This window comes from Impatiens glandulifera, chromosome 8 (genome assembly GCF_907164915.1).
Source record: "Impatiens glandulifera chromosome 8, dImpGla2.1, whole genome shotgun sequence".
Taxonomy (NCBI): domain Eukaryota; kingdom Viridiplantae; phylum Streptophyta; class Magnoliopsida; order Ericales; family Balsaminaceae; genus Impatiens; species Impatiens glandulifera.
In genome coordinates this window covers 14196852-14218766 of record NC_061869.1, presented here as the reverse complement: position 1 = coordinate 14218766, position 21915 = coordinate 14196852, and the positions used below count along the sequence as shown (strand labels likewise).

Below are 21915 nucleotides of genomic sequence, written 5' to 3'. Positions count from 1 at the left end.
TTTTATGCAATCTGATATCTAAATTACAATTTTTTTTATTGATTTTGTAAATTTTATTTTATAGTTATTTATTAATTAATTTAAACTTTATTTAATATTATTTATTTTATTATTATTATTTTTTTTAAAACAATTCATATATAAAAATATAAAAAAATCGTTTAAGTAAAACGAAAAAAACATTATAATAAAATAAATAAATAAAAATAAGCAAAAACGATACTCAATAAAATTTTGAACTCGTAAATTCTCGAGAGAAAAAACGATTAATTATCGGATAAATTCTACTGATTTTCCTAAATTAATCTCATAAAGCGTTGTAATAATAGTATTATGAGGATAACGTATTGGAGTCAGCAAATGAATCATTAAAAGTTCGAACGATTTCTCTGCTAACGTCAGATAATCCAAAAAAAATAATTGGAATGATAACCCAATATGTAGATCTGGGCCTATGAGTCAATTGTATCAATCCAAACGTTTCAACAACTATCGCAAAGACCTCGGGTATTACCCAATTATTCTCAGTAATACTTCCACAAAAGGAGCTTCAAATAACTAGTCTTCCATCGACAAGGGCAAAACAAGTGAATTACCGATTCAATTTCTTTATGACCAGAAAAAACGATACGGACTACCATAATAAGACCATTTTTAATATACTATAGAATCCGTTAGAATTTCATCATTAATAACGACGAGCGAAAAGCTTCCTAGTAAGCCTTGGTTCCTGGTATAAGGTTATGAAAAATATATATGTCTTTGGTATCAAAGTCACACTAGTTACATGCGCCCCCTAATTTCCATCCTGCTTAAATCAGCTCTCGTATGGGCGTTGACGAAGGTCGTCTTATTTACTCCGAAAGTTTCACGAAAGGAAGCGGGAAATCTATCTAAAAGTGCTTTTTGATGAGGAAAATATGACAAGGCTTATGGCGAGCTCGATTCGTTCCAAATTCAAACAGTATCTTCGACTTATATCTTCTCTTTTGCTTTCTCCAGGCTCTACCGGACTCGAGCCTACCTTGGGGCGTGTAGAGTTCACTACCTTACCGCTACGTGGTGAAAGCTAATAAGAGAGAGACCCTAAAAGGTTATTCATCCAAAGAATGAGATCTTAGATGAAATCTTTGATTCCCAAAGTTTTTCCCCAGCAAAAAAAATTTAGAATTATCTTAGTGAAGAACTATAACAACGCCTCACATAAAAACTATTCATTTCTTGACAACGCGTAGTCTTATTCAGACTGGTAACACTTCCTCCTTACTAAAATATAAAATCTATTAAATAAATAATATGAGAATGATTAAAAATTAAGTTAAGGTAAACAATTAAGCAAGGTTAGAAATTTGATGGTCCAAAATGATTTAATTTCCTTTAATACTCATAAATTCCAATTTTCATTTCTATTGTTTAGCCAGCTATATATATCTATAATTATACCCAAAAGAAAGACATTGCAGGGCTCATATTAAGATCGTAAAAAAGTGCAGCAGGTGAATCGAGTCCCATTAATTCTCACTTCATCACCTCCATCAGTAGTTCCGTTCATCATCATCTTCACCGAGATAGACCACAAATACCACTCTCTACGTTCAATATGCTTCCATCCCTCCAATCTTCCTCCACAAGATTCAACCGAATTGACCAACAAAAAGAGAACACTCATCTACTCTATTCATTCAACTCAGTTCTCACCGTTTCATCTCTCAGCTTCTCTGATCTTCTCAGACTTCGCTTTTTGATCGCCTTATTCCATTACCGTTACATATTCCACATCTTCTATGGCGCTTCTGTTTCTGACTTATCGACGTTATACACGATTGCTCACGAATTCCACTTATGCGGTGATGAAAACATACGGAAGCCTGCTGAATTCCGCACTTGCTCAATCGGAAAGTCGTCCTGGTTTCTGCTCTTGTCTTATGGTACTTTTGTTTACCTTTATTGTTCTATTTTTAGGGTTTGTACACAATGCCGCCTTGTATTTTCATGCAGTAGGCTTGAGTAAGGAGTTTTGTGTTTCACGCAGGAGGTGATAACTTCTAATGATTCTAGCTTCTCAAGTTGATGTTCGATTGTCTTGCTTCAGCAATGTATTTTAAGAACAGTGTGAATCGATATTGGAGGATGTAGACGTGATTCTTTGTAAGTTAACGTTCTTATTTGTTTCATTTCAGTGCATTAACTTACAGGATACAGATTTGTTTTAGAAAATATATTTGTTCACCATTTATGTTGTAAATGCTTGATTCGGTTATTGAACTATATATGCAGGGGATTAGCAATGAGGAGAAGTTGCATTTGAGGCAAAAACTATTGTCATATCCTCAGGGAAGAAAATTATCAGGTGGTCTCGACTGAACCACTACGAACATTTTATTTCATTTAAAGTTTACGAGGTTCATTGTGTTCATTCTTGTTAAATGCGTGTACTAGATGTAATATAAGCTTTAAATATCTCTGTTATACCGGGAGTATTTAAGTCCGTGCTATATGTGAGTAATTAGTTAGTTAAACTTTTGATTACTAATGCTTAAATTTACCTATTTAAAATCATGTTTCTCGTGTTAGATTTTCATCCTGGCATGAGGTTCCAATATATACCAACATCTAGATGCAAGTTAAAGACTTGATTTCAAATAAGCTTAATTGTGGTTGATTTTCAATCTTGTAAATTGATTAGTTATATTTGAACTTAGAGGAAGATTATTATATTGTGGAGTGTAGATGACACCTTCATGGAATAATTTTGGACATGCAATTTGGAGTGTTTGATATACAATACAAATTTGAAGATTGTAACTTGTCTAAGTTTGTAAGTTTCGGCTTGGTTTAACTATATGGTTTTTCTGTTTCTTCTAATGCAGATTGCACTTACTTCTGGCAGTGCTCATCTCAAAAATTGCTCGTATCGATTACCAAAAGAATGGTATTGATTTTTGTGTTGCTTGATTTACATTTTTAAAAGTTGAAAGATGTATTCGCTTGTGTACTTAAAATATGGCACAAATAGGATCTAGCATATTCTTGTTACATTATTTGTCCTGAATTTTCTGAGTCGAAACTGTGAGTTACCACTGTTTCTATGACTCGAGCTTTGATATTTGCATTTATAAGGTTGGAAAACTGAGTTCTCCGCTGCATATAGAAGCCTTTTGTGTGGCCTGAACTTTGATATACTTATAATTTATGAGATTCATAATCCTAACTTTACACAACTAATCAACATATATATATGTATATTACAACAAACTTTAACTTAAGAAAAAGTGTAAATTGATAGGTTGTGTAAATTTTGGGATAACCATCTTCAAACAAGTTTGATTTCCTTGATTCCCGGATTCTTTTGCTAGTCTTCTTTGTTTCATCTAAGGATGTTTTTCATTGCTTATATACCTTATCCTATTAATCTTATTGGTATTTCAAATTTGTTGTTTCCAGTGTTTGGACATTAAGCATATATTTTATCTCATTGTTCAGGCCGGACCTCTTTTCTTCTTTAGCACAACAGCTTCAATCAGCAGATATCCTTGCATCCCATAGGATCTTTATGATTCTTTTTCGGACTCTGAAAGAGTTATCCACAAAACGTCTCACTTCAGACCAGAAGAATTTTGCCGAGGTATATGCTGTTTCCTTGACTTTTGCATTTTACTTGATTTACAAATAATCTTGTTAAACAGTTCATTCTAGGCAACCTTGTATTTATTTTATGTCATCTGAACTGGTCACTATATGGTTAAAGGTGAATCTGTTTGGTGATGCAACTATGTGTTGGGCTACATGCTAGATATTTCTTTCTTGTTATATGATATCTTGTATTTATCTTATTTTCTGAGTTTTCTCCAATGCCTCCTTTTGCAGATATCATACCCAGTTCTTTGATTACAGCTGGCATCTTTTGGCAAAACTGATCTACAAGCCATATTGCATGGATTCTCCTCAGCCTCAGTCAAATAGTTTCCAATGCTCTGGAGCTCCGACCTGATGATTTGTACTTTAACATAGTGACAGATGGTTCTATGCATAAAGATAGTACGCCAGTTGTAATTTCTGGTTTCTAAGTGATGCAAAATCAATGCAGGTATTGTATCATTCTTGTTACTTATAGTATTTCGCTTCTATTGTTGTTGTCGTCCTCTTGGAGCTACTTGGAAAAATATTGAATGTAATGTTGTTTGTCAGGAGTTGAGGCCAGTCAAAGGAAGTATCTCCGGCTCTTTTAAATAGCCATTCGATCTTTCCTCCATATCGTGAGATTTCCTTCATTAACATTAAGTGTCATTAGTATAAGGTAGTTACACTTTGTTATGTACATCTTCATATGTATGGTTATCCTGACATTTTTATTTTCTAAGTTTTTAATTTTTTATTCGCCCCTCTCCATTTTCTTTTCGATGTATCTGGTTCTCCAAAATATCATCAATAAATACTCTTGTAGACAATCTGCGTGAAAGACTAATTCTGCTTGATTTATGGAAGTAGAGTTCATGGATTATTCTTTCTAAGAATTGTAATGGAGACACCCTATTACCAAGAGAAGTAAACTAATAACTTGTGGATCTGTCTGAAAATAGCTCAGTTACATCCCCAAAACTCGAAGAACATGATTATCCCCATACCTCTCTAGCTATGATTATGCATAGTCTGAAATATATTTTCTTGATTTGTTTTCATTCCCGATTCATCTTTCAGAGACCATCATCCTAAATTTTGGGATTCTGAAGAAAGCTTGCCACGAAACTGATGAAAAGTCTTGGTAGCAATTCAGAATAGACATCCCTATTCATTTGGAGATAATAGTGTACTCCCAGTTGTAATAGACTTCTGTTTGAAGAATATAATGGAATCTGACCCAGATTTGATGTCATTTGATCAATTCCTTATCCAATTGCATGAAACTGGTTAAGTCTGTACTAGAGTGTAAGGATATACAAGCCAAGCTTGACTGGTCGTTGTCACAGATGAAACTGGGGCTACATTTGAGCAGATGAAGAAAAAACGCTTCTAGTATTGCTGCTGGTGTTCTTGCTTCTCTTTTCCCTGGGGATCAAGTTGTCCTGCTATGTAATGTGTTAATAAGAAGGTAGTCATGGATCTTCTTATTTTAACTGCATGCTTTAGGTCAAGGCAAATCTGCACATGCAATCTCTATGTTTTCTCAGACATAGGCATATACTAGCTACTCAATTTTTTCCCCTTTCTTAATAAATTACCATGTCACATAATCTTTGAGCAAGTTTGACCATCAACCTGCAAAGTTATATAGTACTCTTAGTAATTTGTGTTAGGTTTTGTAATTAGACAATATTAAGTTGTTCATCCTCTTCCATATCTGAAACTAAGTATATGCTAATTGGCCTTATTCTCTGCTACAATAGGTATTTTGTTTTAACACCAGGCGACTTGGAGGCATGGCATGAAAATCCTGAATCTTTTCATCACGAGCAAGACTCAGTTCTTTGGTCGGAGAAACTAAGACCGTGTGCTGAGGCGTTATACCTTGTTTTGTTCGAAACTCATAGTCAAGTAGGTGTACCAGATTCTTGGCATCCATCTTCTTTCACATATTCTGTAACTGACTTAATAAAAGATGGGAAGTTAAGTCTTGGTGGAGAGAAGAATAAGTCTAACAGGTTGCATGGTTTTCCAGTTGCTTGGTCCTGTTGTAGTTTCCCTTCTTCAAGAGGCCATGAATGGTTGTCCAAGTTCAGTCAGTGAAATCACTCCAGGGTTGCTTCTCAAGGAGGCTGCTTATGGTGCTGCGGCATATGTTTATTATGAACTTTCAAACTATCTGAGCTTCAAAGACTGGTTAGTTCTTTGTTGACTTATCTCTGCTGGTTGGTTATTAGAGAGCTATGAAAAATTAAAGTTAAAATGTATAAGTCTGTTAAGTTTGTTATTCTTGATTTTGTTATAATCTCTGGAGAGGCAAAAAGGCCTGTTGGCAGCCCGAAGATAGTGATAATTGAAAATTTATCCTTCATCTGGAGATGGAGATAAAAGTAAACCCTCTGAACAACAATTTGTCAACTCACAAAACTACCCAATGACAGAAATGGTTTAGCATGTTAGCTTGGGAATTTTCCATCATCGAACCTGCTTTTTTTGTTGTCTTTTGAATGAAAATTTGAATTTTCTTCCATTTCTTCTTGTTAATATTAGACAAAGCTTAGTTTAGTACTCCATAAATTGTTATGGAAGTTACTTGGGCATTTTTTTATCATTGAACCAATTTTCTTATTCTGTTTTTGAATGGAAATTTGAAATTTCTTCCATTTCTTCATTTTAGCATTAAATAATGCTTAGTTTTAGTACCCATAAATTGTTCAACAAGTTAGCTTGGGAATTTTCAATCATTGAACCTATTTTATTTATTCTCTTTCTGAATGGAAATTTTAATTTTTCTTCCATTTATTCTTGTTAACATTAGATAAGGTTTAGTTTTGGACTCCAGAAATAAAACAAATAGCTATATATTATAATTCTGTGTTGCTTAATAATTGAAGAACCAAGAAGCCGAATACATGGGTTGGCACATTATACATCTAATTGCTAGTTATTGTCTAACACGAACTGGTAGCTGAACTTTCAAAATAGTGTTTGGCATAACTTAGGTACAGTAGTCCATTTAAAAAAAACTTAGGTACAGTAGTTATTCATTGCTAAACTTTAAAGGTAAGAAAAAGAGCTGTGTGGAGAAAGAATTGTGGTTTATTTATCTTGTATCCTTTTCAATTCATTCACTTGCAATCCTCACAAAATTAAGTATATATTGTCTTATATTGCATAATTTAAGTATTTGTGTGAGATGAACTATAAAAAAGGTGAGTTAGGTGAGCTATTGACTATACTATCTACTGCTTCTGGTGAGCCAGTTAGATCATGTACAATTGTTTCTCTTCCTTTATATGTATCAATAAAATATGTTTCTGATGTATGCTTGGTGTAGAAAAAATAGAGAGAAGAGAGAAATTTTAGTCAAAGTGTTTGGTGCTCCTACCATATACTTTTGATACAACTTAATGTGTCAATAACTTATGTCCCATTAACTAAAATTGAAGGTTCAATGGAGCTCTGTCTTTGGAACTCACCAATGATCATCCTAATATGCGAATCATCCATAGGAAGGTTGCACTTATTCTTGGGCAGTGGGTTTCTGAGGTAGGATTTTTTTATAGTTTATTGTAAGTTTTTTGTTCACTTTTTAGTGTCTCAATGCTTTGTGTAAGATCTTAAGGACAGACACTATATTGGTTTATCTTTTGAAATGTTAAAAGTTCCATAAAGTTGCGACTTCTAATACTACAAACAATGTCATATCAAGTCTTAAACACGTGACTTAAAACGATGTTTATTGAACAACTCAACTAAGAAGCCGCGTTGAATTGATCACTATCTTGTTTCACTTGTCAATTACTCTAGATTTTCCTCTACCTGAATATTTGTAGGATTTTAAATGAAGAGGAAGAACATCCTTTTGATATATTATATGATAATAGGTTATAAGGATAAATAAGTTTAGGAACTGATTTTCCTCAATTATGATAAATCAGATTTCTTAACATCTCAACTAATTTATTTTAATTTCTTAAATTAGATTAAATGAGAATCCCTAAAATATCTCAACTACTTTATCCTAATATATCTAGAAATAAATTAGAGAATAAATAAATAAGCTTAGTTTGACTATCAGTCTATCACACTCCCTCTCAAACTAGGCAACATATTCTCCAAACCAAGGAAACCCGTGAGTGATTTGATTCAGCCAAAAATGTAGAGGCTCGGAAGTACTTGATTCAACTTAAATGATTGTTTTTGAAGACAATTACTGAACATAAGGTAGATGCCAAAGATGCCTCATGCTTTATATTGTAAGTTTTTTTATGCTATTGATGTATATAGCCTACTCACTGTCATTGTCCAAGTTGTACTTTGGCTTTTGAAAAGCTAATGCCAATAGCCTCAAGTATGTTTGTTCACTTCTATGCAGATTAAAGAAGATACCAGAAAACCAGTCTATTGTGCCCTCATCAGATTGCTCCAGGACAGAGACCTTTGTGTCCGGGTACATGGATAACCATCTAGACCCTTTTCCCAGATGTTCTTTAGTAGTATTCTTTAAGTGGAAAACAGTTTCTTCTTCCCATTCTGGATGTTAAAGAATTCTTGCATTATAAATTTGTTTTTGCCTTTCTTTTAACCTTGAATTGTGTTCGGTTCTGTTGCAGTTGGCTGCAGCCCGCTCTCTATGTTTCCTTGTTGAAGATGCAAATTTCTGTGACAGAGATTTTCTCAGATCTTCTGTCAGTGTGTTGGGATTTATGTTTTAAGTTGGAGGAGGAAGTTCAGGAGTTTGACTCAAAGGTATGTTGTTTGGGATGGTTAATATGCAGCAATGTGTCAATTGTTGGTTGAACATAACTTGGTATTGTCATGATATATTGCATTTTTCTTATTCTGAACTAAGTTTTATCAACTATTTCAGGTTCAAGTGTTGAATGCAATCTCCATTCTAATTGCTCATGTTGGTGAAGTTGTTCCTTATGCAAGCAAGTTGGTGCAATTCTTTCAGAAGGTATGTGCTATGTCTTCTCCAGGTGTTTCTTGCTAAAATAAATGATCTATTTTCTTAGAAACTGAGTTCGAATTTTGGGGATGTACTTATCTTCAACATAATTTGTTTCCACTAAGAGAATTATAGTCTGATCCAAAGAATTGATGGTACGCAGAAAAGCCTGTGAGGTTAATAAATATTAATCACTAGTTGTATGGATTTCTGTGAAGTTCTTCTGTGAATTATTTTGGCACATTTTTGTAGTGGAAATATGTGCAATTTGAAACCTTAGTTATTAGGAGCAAACTATTATGGGGATCAGGTGAGATTTATAGAGCATTAAACGATTCAAAGCTGTTAAGGAAGTAATGCCTTTCAGAATTATTAATAAAAAATATTACACAGATACATTCTTAGCATTTCAGCATGAAGAACTGATTATCAAGTAGAATATTTTCACTTTATCATGTTGGCGGGATGCTGTGCTAATATCCTCCACCAAAAAAATATCATCTAAAGAAAAAGTGAAATCTCACTTTGTGTTTTCTAATTTGTAGGTGCTTGACCTCAATATTGACTTTGTTATTTGTTAACTGTTCAATAGTTCTGTTAATTTCTCTTGCTTCTGATGACCAAAAGTTACTATTTGTACTAGAGTTGGGAGGAATCTTCTGGAGAAAGTCTTCTGCAGATTCAACTACTTATTTCGCTTAAAAACTTTGTGACTGCACTTGCTTATCAATCACCCATTTGTTACAATGTCCTGCTTCCCATTTTACAATGTGGAATTGATGTAAACAGCCCAGATGAACTTCTGGAAGATAGCATGCTGGTCAGATTTTATGCTCTCATATTTGAGTTTTTATTTCTTAACTCTAGTTATAAACATTAAAAATGGTAATTTTAACAATAACGACGCAGTTATGGGAAGCCACACTATGTCATGCACCTTCCATGGTACCCCAGCTATTGTCTTATTTCCCAAACTTGTGGAAATACTGGAAAAAGGTTTTGATCACTTAAAGGTAGGCACAAATCTCCTTTTCCTTGTTTTTTTTCTAGAATAACCATTCTTTCTTCTTAGCCTTCGCTAAATTTGAGCTGTAGGTTGCTACAAATATAACTGAAGGCTACATAATTTTGGGTGGTTCTGATTTTCTCAATATGCATGCTTCTGGTGTTGCTAAGCTTCTTGATCTGGTTGTTGGCAATGTTAATGATAGGGGTTTGCTTTCAATCCTTCCAGTCATTGAACTTCTTATTCAGGTATTGCATGTTAGGTTTGCATTTTATAACTTCTATTTCACAACACTTAAAATTTTTGGTATATTCATTCTTGTTCAACTGACGTATCACATATTTTGTGGAGACTCATAGCTTAGTGGTAGAGCGCAAAAGCTCATGTGCACAAGGTTATGGGTTCGAGTCTTTGCACCCGGACCAGTTTGTGTAGATTTAGTTTATACTAGAAAGTAGAAATGCTAAAATCAAACTGTATTTTCTGTTAGATTTCTCAATTCAGTTGCTTAGTATGGATGTAATTCTGCAGAATTAATATTGTATTGTTGTCATCTGGAGATGTGGCTACTATAGGTAGAGTTTGTTGGTCAACTGCCCCAAATTATTTGAGTTGTCATAGACCATATTGAGCCTATTCTGAAATTGGTATTTTGTCACATCTCCATCAAAATCACAATAGAAAATGCTAAAGTAAAAAATGAAAGGGTATAGAGATAATGATCTATATTTTTTTTCCGTTTCGTATAAGATTTGTTCTGATTATAATCCATATTTTTGGATTTGATCCAAATTGTGTAATTTTGTTTCATTTGGTATAGAGATTATTTTCTGGATGATGAAACAAATTAATTTCTAGATCATTGTGATTTTTGATTTTTGACAAACATAACAAATCTAGATTTTTCTAGATCATCATCAACATTAAGTATATCAAAACAATTTTGTATATCATCTCTCTTGCATAGAAATTGGACAGTCTGTTTCGCTTTCAGCAAAAGAAAAAAAGGCTCTATTCACTCCCCAGTTGGTGCTTTAAAGCCTTTTTTTTTTTGTTGAAAAGACATTCTCTTTTATTAAAATTTCCAAATGGCACAAACCACAATTTTGAATTCACAAAACAACCTTTGTGAATTTGAACAAAACAAAGTCACAAAAACCATTTAACAAATCAACACAAGAAAAAAGGAAAAAAAAATTCAACATAAACACAAAAGTTTTGTTCATCTCAATCATCAAACACATTATCCTCATTGATTCCCCATTGTTTGCAAAACAACAATTCTGACAATGATCAAGCACATTATCCTAATGATTCCCCATTGTTTGCAAACAGCTAGTTCTGATGAATCCTTGGCACTTTCTTCTGTGGCACTCTGAATCCTTCACTCACTTGATCCCTTTTGAGACATTCTCCACATCCCTTCTATTTCCTTGAAAAAACCCTTGCATTCCATTCACACCAAATCTCATAAACATGTGCAAAGAAACAAACATCAATACATTTTTGGAGAAGAAACTTGTCTCCTTAGTCTTCTTGACAATTCGATCCTTATTCTCATGCCAAACCTTTGCAGCTCTCAATATTCAGATTTCTCCAAATGAAATAGGTGTTTGGACATTCAAAGAAGAGATGATCCAAGTCTCCGAGTGATAGAAGGAGCAAATAACGTTATTAAGAACCATATACTGAGATTTTATCTCTAATCATAACCTAATGCAAGCCAATGTATCACCTAGTGTCTAGGAACAACTTTTTGAAGATCATGCAACTTTATGCCATTTTACCTTTTCCCTCAACAATTCCCAAGCTTTAGAGGTAGAAATGACATTCTCAAAAAAAGTTTTCCAGACACATTTATCTTGAACATTCGGGTCAAAGTCAATGAAGAAGACCTCCAACTGTCGGCATCTCTTCGATAAAGCCTCTCCATTTTCCTTTGGAGATGTCTGCTAACGTGCGTTTCTACATCCAGTCAACATAGTTTTATCCCTAAAATTCAGTATTCTCCCCACTACCAATCTTGTAGTTGAGTAACTGTAGCTAACGAGTTTAAGGTTCTTTCTGAAGGACTAGGAGATATCCTTATTGTGTGAGAAAGTCCAAAATGTTTCCCCTTTTATAATATTAATATGAATCCATTTGATATTCATTTGACCCAGATTGCATCTTGCTTCTCAGACATTGCCCAGATTTGCTACATAAAAAGGGTTTTGTTCCATCTTTGCAACTTTTAATTCCGAAACCTCTTTCTTGCTCTGGCTTGCACATCTTGTCTCATTTAACCTTCTTTCCACCTCTTCCGCAATTCCCAAATGAAAATTCTGGACCATTCTTTCCACCCGTATAACCTACTTTAGGAGAAGGAAATTTTGGCACCCATACCAGTAATTTTGAATACTCATTAATACAGAAGTATCAAGCTGCAACTTTCCTGCATAAGACAAAAATTGTGTGGCCCAATTTTTAATCTTAATTTTTATTTTGAATCATATTGGTATGCTTCTTAATATTGCAGTGTTTTCCTGTGGAGGTGCCCAGTTGATTAGTAGTGTTCTCCAGGTAACTGCTTCTTTTTATTTTTATATTCTCTCTTTTATATAAAAGCTCTATTCTTTATTTGGTGATGAAAATGTCATTTCTCTTCCTAAATATAAAAATGCTTCTTGATTTGTTCATTTAAATGGTATTTTACAGAAATTGGTTGTTATATGTTTAACCGGAGGAGATGTTTGTGACCCTTCAAAGACAGCTGTGAAAGCATCTTCATCTGCTATCTTAGCCCGGATTTTAGTAATGAACACAAATTTCCTTGGGCAACTAACATCCGAACCATCATTATTATTGATCCTCCAAAAGTCTGGCTTTCCAGTGGAAGAAAACATACTTCTTTGTCTAGTTGATCTTTGGCTCGACAAGGTCAGTAAAAATTTGCATCACAATTAACTGCACTTGCTCAAATAAAAACCCAAAGACTTCATGTTGGTATGAGCGTATTTAGAAACTTTATTTTGTCCCGATTTCTGTCACAATGATAATCCTTATTGAAATCGCCAAAGTTGAAGTTGAGAGTGATTAGTTTTTTGGTTAATATAAGTTTTTTCTGGATCATTAATTCAAATTAGTGTAACTTTTGTCGTTTAGTTTTGTATACAGATTATTTTTTAAATCATGATCTAAATTATATAATTTTTATTTCATTTGGTATAGAGATTTTTTTGGACTATGATCATTTAGTTCTTAGATCATGCAACAAATTAGTTCTAGATCATTTGTGCTTTTGGCAAACTTAACACTTGTACATTTTTTCGGATGGTATATCAAAACAGCCCAATGTGTCAGCAATAATTTGTTGATGGATAGCTTAGGTAACAAGGAAATACAAATTCTGAGTATATTGCTTTGAATTACCTAGTACATGTGCCTAGTTAGCTCTTAGAAACTTGATTTTGTGTACCGTCATTGGAAGTAATTGCATTGGATATGATTATTCTGTCTTCTCTTTCAGATTGACAATGTTACTTCTATCCAAAGGAAGACATTTGCTTTGGCCCTTTCCATAATTTTGACCTTGAGATTACCTGAAGTACTTGACAAGCTTGACCAAATCCTAAGGTAGATTTAGTATTTCTGATTGGTACAAATTGTACTTGTTAACATTTCTATATGACATCAATATTATTGTTAGTGTATGTACAAGCGTGATATTGGGTGGGAATGAAGACTTCAGTGAAGAAGAATCCAGGTAATTCTGATTCTGATCATTTTAACTTAAAAAAATTATAATCAAATAACTGAAATCTTATCTTAATCATGTTTAATTTTCAGCAGTGACAACTTGAGCTCTAGCAGGCCTCATGTTTCCAAGCAAAGAATTCAGGAAAAGACAGGTAATAGTTTTTTGTTTTCTCTTTTTCGATTGTATAATCAAATTCTAACTGTCTTTTCCACTGAGGTTAGATCAAATTGTCCGATCCAGTAAACCAGTTGTCTTTGGAGAACTATGTGCGGGACAATCTTCAAACATGTTCTGCACTTCATGGAGAGTCGTTTAATTCAGCCATTGGTAAAATGCATCCAGCAGCATTTGCTCAACTTAAACAGGCGCTGAAGATGCCTTGAACGGCTACATTATTACGGTGGCATGTTGTTCTAGATCCTCAAATTTCTCCATATGGTCCCAGTAAAGGCGAGCTTTTGTGTGTAAGTCGTCAGACCCTTACTTATTTTTCCTCTATTTCTTAGCATGTTTGATTGTCTTTGCGCAATGTGGCCCTGCTTGTCTTTATAAATAAAATGGAAATGGTTAAGATTAATAGTTCTAGACTTCTAAGGGCTTATTCGGTTGGGGTTATTTAAATAACTCAACCTAATCAAAAATCATTTCACTCTCTCTATCCATCAGATCATTTAATTTATTAACCAAAATACTAAAATATCATCTATTTATATTTATCCTTATATATTAAGTCTTATTACAAAAGAAATCTCCAACTCTTCAAAATCATCACTTTTTAAATACCCAGATTATTTTAAAAAACTTGAATCCGATCGAGCCTATAAAAATGTAGAAAATGAGATGCAATGTGAAAGAGGTTAGTAATGCTTCGCTAGTGGAAAACCGAACGTAGATAAAATTAAACAAAGACTAGCTTTATATTGAATTAATAAATAATGATAATAAACACATTTGTAATAATAGTAATAAATCCACACAAAATGGAAAGAGACTTGAATTAAGGGGCTTAGTCCTCCGGGTTCTCAATTCTCATTGACAAGTTGGGTTGAAGTTGGGGTTCATGGCGATGGGTCATTGCGCTACCTCCCCCGAGATTAGTGGAGGTGTGTGCAGCGGGTACTAACACATTGGTAATATAGTATACTAACACATTGGTAATATAGTATACTAACACATTGGTAATATAGTAATAAATCAAATCCTAGTTGAACCAGGAATAAAACCTTTCAAACTTTATTTTTTACAGGTCCATACTATATATAAAAATATGAGTCATTTAAGGATAACGACAAAACATATCAAAGAAAACATGAAGAAGTTTGATAAGTCAACCGATGTTGTTTTCACTTCAACTTAAGGCATTTTAAGTGAGAATCGAACCCGACGTCCCGACCTGTGGTCTCTTAGACACCGACTCTTGACACTCGAGCTACCCTGGTGGGTTCTCCCTTACAAACATATTTAAAACTAATAATACCTATCTAAAATAGTTATTGAGTTTATCGATAAATTTAATAATTATTTTATGTATCTACTAGTCTAGTGCTGCTTCATTGGAGCTTTTGACTGTGAGGAGAATACTGCACCGACTTCGAATTATGAAGTCTGTATTTTCTGTCTAACATTGAAGTTGGCACGACTTTTGTCGGTTTTTGTTGTACTTCTGGTGCTAGGGTGACAATATTCTTTTGTAGTAAGTAGCATGGAATATATGTTTTTTCATTGCACACTAAGTTAAGTAAAGTCTTCATCTGATACTTAATTGTCCTATTACTATAATTAAAATAGTTATTTAAATTTCCAATATTAAGTAACCACTACCCTAAGGAAACAGTTACATATTATGTGGTTTATTTGTAATGTATAGATTTAATTTCTCTTTTATTTGTACTATATGTGCTTTGTTAGACATTAAGACCAATACAATCAATCTAACATGGGATCTTTGCAGGTATTGAAGTTTTGGTGCTGTTGTGGCAATTATCTGCATATAATTTTCTCTGTTGCGTCTGGTTTGGTGATTCATCTTCTTCTTCTTTCCCGAGCTTGAGAGTCAAATTCTTCAGGTCTGCCATCATGTTTGAAGATCATATCTCCCGAATTCATCAAGAATCTACTGCACAAGATTTTGGTGTTCTTCAAATGAGAAGAGAATGTGAAGGCGGGCCTTAGGCACAATTATTATGTTGCCCCCAAAAGGTTTAGACTCTTTCTGCTCTCTTTTTTTACTTTAATTCTTTTGTATTACTATCACCTTGAGAGCTGCAATAGATTTCAGTGCGACGAGAGGAGTTCTAAGAGTCGTGTTTTGATCAAATATTGGAATTGTGTTGTTTTCCTCTCTAAATTATTATTATTATTGTAAGTTCTTGTTATAATACTATTACTAAATGGGATTTGTTATTGGAAGTGTTCTTGATTCCAACTGCAGTCATGGCTTAATGGGTCTAGGGTCTAGGTTCTATCCATATTTCATACAAGTCATCTCTATTTACAACAATTTTCCATTTTTTTCTTCTTTTATTATGTTTGCTATGATTTGTAAAATAATTTTGACCATGATTTGAAAACTATCTTTATTTTTTTTTGAAAAATCATCTTTATATCAAAATGATCCAACATGATTCATAAAATATTTTGATTGAAATTGTAAAAAGATCTTTTTCAATTTTATATTTTCAATGGGATTTAAAAATAACTCATAATCTGTGTAAGTAAAACTTTTATGATAGCAATATATACAAGAAAAAACTTCTTTTACAATTTAAATAAGTAAACGATATCTTAACTTAGTAGCATAAAAAGGACACATTACAATTGAAATGAACACCAATATTACTCACTAAACACATGCATACATACATAAAAACAAAATCAACGAGGCCTATTCATGGAATGTATCATTTGACTATCCATAACGTTACTATTTAAAGGTTGAGAACTCCCTTCGTTGCTCAAATAAGCACTCATCTCCACAGTGTACAAATCCGATGACTCGACCCCCATCAATCCCACACTCTCTTCTTGGTTTAGCGTTTGAACCCAAGGGTGCTTTGTATACCTCTTCAATCCTTCGAGTTCCATTGCCACTTCTTTCATGGTCGGCCTATCCTCCCCATTCAAGCTAAGACACCTCTTCACAAGCCTCGCAACAAGTTGGAGTTGTTCTAGTGTCCCTTCTCGCACAACCCGAGGCTCCAAGACTTGAAACAATCTATTATCTTTCATTGCTAAGAGGAAAAGTGACGCGAGACTTCTCTCCTCTTGTGGCCTATCAGCTGATAACGGCTTCTTCCCCGTGAGAAGTTCTGCCAAGACCACTCCAAAACTGTAAACGTCGCTCTTCTCAGTAAGTTGACTTGTGTGAAAGTACTCGGGGTCAAGGTATCCTAGAGTCCCTTGTACCATGGTGGTGACTTGAATTTGGTCTAGTGCAATTAGCCTTGAGGCTCCAAAATCAGATATCTTGGCTACATATTGATCATCTAACAATATGTTTGCGGACTTAACATCTCTATGGATGATAGGCATGTTGGCAGCCGAGTGCAAGTAAGATAGAGCACCAGCTGTCTCCGATGCGATTCTAAGACGGTTGTCCCATGATAACCACGACATGGATCTATGGATGTGTTGGAAAAGAGTTCCATTTGAGACAACTTCATACACTAATAAGGGAACTTCAGTTTCCAAACAACAACCTATTAACTTGACCACGTTACGATGATTAACCTGAGTGAGAATCACAACCTCATTAATGAATTGCTCTATTTGGCTCTCATCCATTATCCTCGACTTTTTTATCGCCACCACGCGATGATCAGGCATGATTCCCTTGTACACTGTGCCATAGCCACCACGACCGAGAATCCGATCATTGGCGTAGTTGTTAGTTGCCTTTTGGAGCTCCTCGGCTGTGAAGATTTTGGCCGATTCGATGGTTCCTTCTACCGATGAAATTTGTTGTCTTAGTAGAAATCCTCCATTTTGTTGGAAAAACTTTTCCCTTAGTTTCATTATTGTTCTTTTCTTGAGACTAAAGTAGACAAAAACCACTCCAAGTAGTAGGGATAGCAAACCGAAGCTCAAGCCTATTTAAAAACGACAAAATAATCACATTCAACAATCACTTTCGAGTTGACTTTAGAATTGTACATAACTAATTCTTAGGTTTCATATATTATCTTAACAATTAAAACATGAATGTTTTTGTTGATTAGGGTATCATCAATTATGACAATTTACTTTTCAAATTGCGGTTATTAAATCTGTTAATATATATAATTAAAATATATTTTATAAAATTATTTTATCTAAATCAATCTTTAAATAAAATTATTTTCAAGCACAAATCTCACATTAATATTTCCAAACACCCCCAATAATAATATTTCTTAAGAACTCTTTTGATGAAATGAGTTTTATATTCTTATAAACAAATTACTTTCAAAACATTGTAGAATTAAGTTTTATCGAATAAATGCTATTAAATTGATTAATGTATATAAATAATTAAATTATATTTTAAAATATTATTTATTCTAAATTAATATCCAAAAAAAAAATATTAATATTTTTTTTCTAAAAAATCCAGATCCAAGCTTTTCCAAATTGGGTACTCATCATTTTTCAATTAAAATATCAAAATATATTTTATTTATTTTAAATATAATTTTTTTTTACTAATTTATATTATTTTAATTTCTTTCATACAAATCCTAAAAAAAACCAAAATAAATAAGCTCATTTAATAAGAGAATTTTTTTTCTTTTTTTTTATTAGAAGTTGACTTTGTAAAAATTACTTTTACCACCTACCAAGAGAGAAACCCAAAACTGGGAACTGTGAATTATGGGCAACACAACCACGGCCGTCCCTTTTGCCGTCGCCGGAATATCCTTTCTTACAACTGCAGCTAAAGTTTCCCGGTGTGTTTATACAAACTGCATTATCGTCGCATGGATTACTCCCGCCGGCGCACTCATTAATATCTGCAAGTTTTTCAATTCAAGTTTGAATCCAATCCTCCATCGCTATCTATAAACAAAAACGAAACAGAGAGAAGAGAGACCTCACCTAGGCATCCAGGGCTAAGATAAGGATTCCCATCAAAACCATCATTACATTCACACTGATAACCTCCGGCGCCACTATCAGAATCAATACAAAAACTATTCTTCTGACAAGCAAACCCATTACCATCTTTAACAGCTTGTTCACAACTCAGATTTCCAATAACCCAATCCAAAACCACAGGCACAGTCTTCATCGTCCTGTTTATAAACCCATCTGGATCCAAGAAATCCGACGGTCCCCTAAACGTAAATCTATCTGCTTCCCCCAAGAATGCGTAGCTACACGGATCAAATGACCAAACTTTCGTATGATTCGCTAATGAACTAAGCGATGCATAATAACTTTTAAGCCCTTTAGGAATCGAAGTCTGACAGCACCCAATTCCCGTACACTCCCCAACGATTACACTTTCAGCTTTCGAACATAGAGCGATGCATCCGCTTGTGAAATTCCGGCCGAGGGATCCCAATATCAAGGCTAAATCATCGCAGCCGATGACTGTGTATTTGTTAAGGGTATCGGAGAAGGTGAAGGGTGAGTCGGATAAGCGAGTCCATGCTGCTTTTTCCTGAGTTAGTTCTCCGAGTTGGTTGTAACATTTGGAGGCGATTACGTTTGAAACCCGCATGTGGGTTTTTGAAATGGAGAAGATTTCGATGTTACCATCGCGGATGAAGGGTTTGGGAGGTGAGAATGTTTGGTTGCAGTAAACTTGAAACCATGGACTTATTGAGCAGCCGGAATCTAGGCCGATGCCGAATGGGTAAGGGACAGTGAGGTTGCCGCAGGTGGTTTGGCAGCCGGGTTTGGCCACCATGAAGGAGGAGGAGGTGGTGGTATTATCATTATTGGTGGCGGAATTGCAAAAATGAATTTGGAAGAGAAATGAAATGAGAAATGATGAGAGAATAAGGGTTTGAGCAGCCATTTCTGACAGACTGAACTCTCTCTCTAGTTGTCTCTTGACAATAATGGTACTCGAATTAATTATCATTCATGTTGGAATATAATATGAAGATCTATTATTTATATAACTTATAAGCTGATTTGATTTTGGAATTTTATGGGTTTTTGTTTAAAAAGTAATATTGTTTAATAAAATTTGAGTTATTTGAGATTTGATTAATAATTTAAATATTGTTTTGTATTTAAAATTTAAGTTAATAAAATATGAATTAAGAATATTTTACTTAATAAATTAAATAATTGTATAGTTAGAGTTTGTTAGGTTAAGAATATTTTACTTAATAAATTAAATAATTGTATAGTTAGAGTTTGTTAGGTTGGGAATTATTTAAATAGATTTTGGTTTATTTAAAACAGGTTGATTGATGATAATTTTTAGAAAGTTAATTTTTTTAATAAAAAATTTAAAATGTTTTAATATTTAATGATAAAATAATTTTAAAAAAGAGGTATGTGAAAATATGTGAGGTCACAAGATTAGTAATGAAAATTGTCCATTGGGAAACAAAAAAATATTGTGGTTAAATGTGTAAATGAGATGGTTGGTGACTGAAATATTAATGTGAGGATACGAGATGAGAAATCGATTAGATTGGAGATTGGTTTGTCGAAGTGATGGTAAAGAGGTCACACTGTCACAGTAATGATATAAGATGGTTTAATATAAAATACTCGAAGTGTGGTCACAAAATTAGTAACAAAATGTTCATTGGAGAAAAAAAATGTATTTGTGATTAAATATATGAATGATATTGTCGGTTGATTGAAAAAATGAGGGTAAATAGGATGTTGATATGTTAAGGTGGTTGGTTTAACAAAAGTGAGGGCAAAAAATGTTGGTACTGTTAAGATGGTTAAGTGCAGAAGTGAGGATAAAAAGTCGAAGAAGTAGGTGAGTTGATAAGAAAAAAAGTTAAATGAAGGTCTCTTTATCAATTTTTTATCATTTCTTTCTTTTTTTAATAAACTACAAAAACAATGTTAGAGGAGAAATACGACCATTAGTCTGTCTCAACCATTAAAGTCACTCATGTTCAGACAATAGATATCGACGACGAAAAGGATGGTAAATGCAATAAAAATGATGACGACGACAAATGAGTGAGTATTGCCTATTTTAACTTTGTATATGTTGTATTTTATATTCAATTTACTAGACATGTCAATTTTTTTACAATAAAATATTTTAGAGTTACATTAAAACTAAGATTGTTTATTTAATTTTTTTTAGATAAACGATGAAGAAAAAGATCACAAGGTTGCTCCAGCCACATGAGCCCTTCTTGTTGAGACCATTGACGACTAAAAAGAGAACAACTATGGAGATGACGACAATAATGATAATTAAGATGATGCCGAAGACAATGAAAAAGATTACATAAATGTGAATTTTATTAATTTTTAAGTTAAAATTTAAAATATTTGAAAATTTAGAGCTCTTTTTATGTACATATTTTAGATTTTTTTTTGGGTTTAAGAAAAATATGTATTTCCAAATTTCTTATTACACTAGAAGTTTAATTTTTTAAAAGATAATATCATTTATTTTATCTATAATTTGTACTAAAAAAAAATACAAAACTATGAAAACCCATAAATAAACAATTTATTACAAGTTATAATAAAATTTGTCATAAATTATAAATTTAAAGCTTCAAAAGCATCAAAAATATGATCATATGATTGGTAAAGCTATATAAATAAAAATACATGCAAATCAGAGAAACTAACTTCTCAAATTGTTTTAAAACCAACTTAATATAAATATGCATGCCAATTTAAATATCATAAATAACCTATCTAATTTAAAAACACTTCAAACAAAATTTATTATAAAATAATTAATTTAATGTGAATTATTTACTTAAAATAAGGTCAATGCCAACTATTTTCACACTTCCTTATTTTCAAACTTTTGACCACTAATTTGGATTTTTGATTATTAAATAGTTGACCTTATTTTCTTCTTGAAATTTTTGCAATTGTTGTAGTATATTTTATTTAAAGAAATAGACACATTTAACTTTCTTTTACACATTTTTATTAATTTTGTTCGGTTAATTAACTTTACTTGTTACTTTCATTTTTGTTACTTAGTTAATTGTTTAATGCTTAATACTTTATGAGTCAAAATGAATTAAATTATATTTGTTTATTCAATGAAGTAATTGTAATTATATATAATTTGGGAATCTAATTTTAATTTTTATGTTTTATTGGTTTGAGAATTTGTTGAAATTGAAATAGGATAAATAAATACATAAATTAAAATTTCATACATTTCAAAGTATGCTTAGGGCCTGAGGCTGCTTTAGGCCCAAATGATATTGTCACTATTCGTTTCGATTTCGAGTTACACAAATCAGTTTCAGTTTTCTTTCAAGCCGTCCAAATAACATAGGTGAAGGATGTCGTTCTTCGACTTTAAACAAATGAATTAGCTTAACCATTCCCATTTATGTTCATAAAGCACGTTTAAAAACAATCTGATAATTGTACACAATTAATCTTGTTAGTTATAGTTTCCCATGCTACACGTTGTCATTGTAATGTAAA

At 33.0% G+C, this 21915-nt stretch overlaps 2 protein-coding genes across 2 annotated transcripts; one reads left to right on the top strand and one right to left on the bottom strand.

Moving 5' to 3' along the window:
- The first annotated feature begins 1478 nt into the window (after window positions 1-1478).
- On the top strand, window positions 1479-15732 carry LOC124911281 (importin-11). Its single transcript, XM_047451741.1, is given in 37 exon segments — window positions 1479-1876; window positions 1878-1928; window positions 2033-2053; window positions 2055-2081; window positions 2083-2132; window positions 2214-2328; window positions 2330-2355; window positions 2877-2917; window positions 2920-2932; window positions 3484-3634; window positions 3881-3913; window positions 3916-4049; window positions 4051-4087; window positions 4189-4203; window positions 4205-4256; window positions 4686-4894; window positions 4896-5089; window positions 5385-5532; window positions 5657-5817; window positions 7071-7170; window positions 8000-8074; window positions 8238-8297; window positions 8299-8373; window positions 8495-8584; window positions 9219-9395; window positions 9485-9542; window positions 9545-9588; window positions 9671-9829; window positions 12100-12118; window positions 12121-12143; window positions 12279-12500; window positions 13090-13196; window positions 13270-13326; window positions 13410-13439; window positions 13441-13471; window positions 13542-13784; window positions 15272-15732. Coding segments are annotated over 36 exon segments (3243 nt in total). The 5' UTR covers window positions 1479-1600; the 3' UTR covers window positions 13704-13784; window positions 15272-15732.
- Window positions 15733-16142: 410 nt separating this feature from the next.
- LOC124911280 (wall-associated receptor kinase 1-like) lies at window positions 16143-19321 on the bottom strand. Its single transcript, XM_047451740.1, has 3 exons — window positions 18394-19321; window positions 18135-18308; window positions 16143-17408 (listed from the first exon to the last, which is right to left on the bottom strand). Exons 1-3 carry the CDS (start codon window positions 19319-19321, stop codon window positions 16195-16197), a joined length of 2316 nt encoding a protein of 771 aa, XP_047307696.1. The 3' UTR covers window positions 16143-16194.
- Between the last annotated feature and the right edge of the window lie 2594 nt (window positions 19322-21915).

What these genes read in the sequence shown, in the direction of transcription:
- LOC124911280 (XM_047451740.1), bottom strand. Translation starts at nt 19,321, where the DNA reads ATGGCTGCTCAAACCCTTATTCTCTCATCATTTCTCATTTCATTTCTC. An exon ending in TCTTAGCCCTGGATGCCTAG is followed by an intron (nt 18,309 to 18,393) that starts GTGAGGTCTCTC and finishes AAAAACTTGCAG; the next exon opens with ATATTAATGAGTGCGCCGGC. An exon ending in AGTTTTGGGTTTCTCTCTTG is followed by an intron (nt 17,409 to 18,134) that starts GTAGGTGGTAAA and finishes GTTTTTAAATAG; the next exon opens with GCTTGAGCTTCGGTTTGCTA.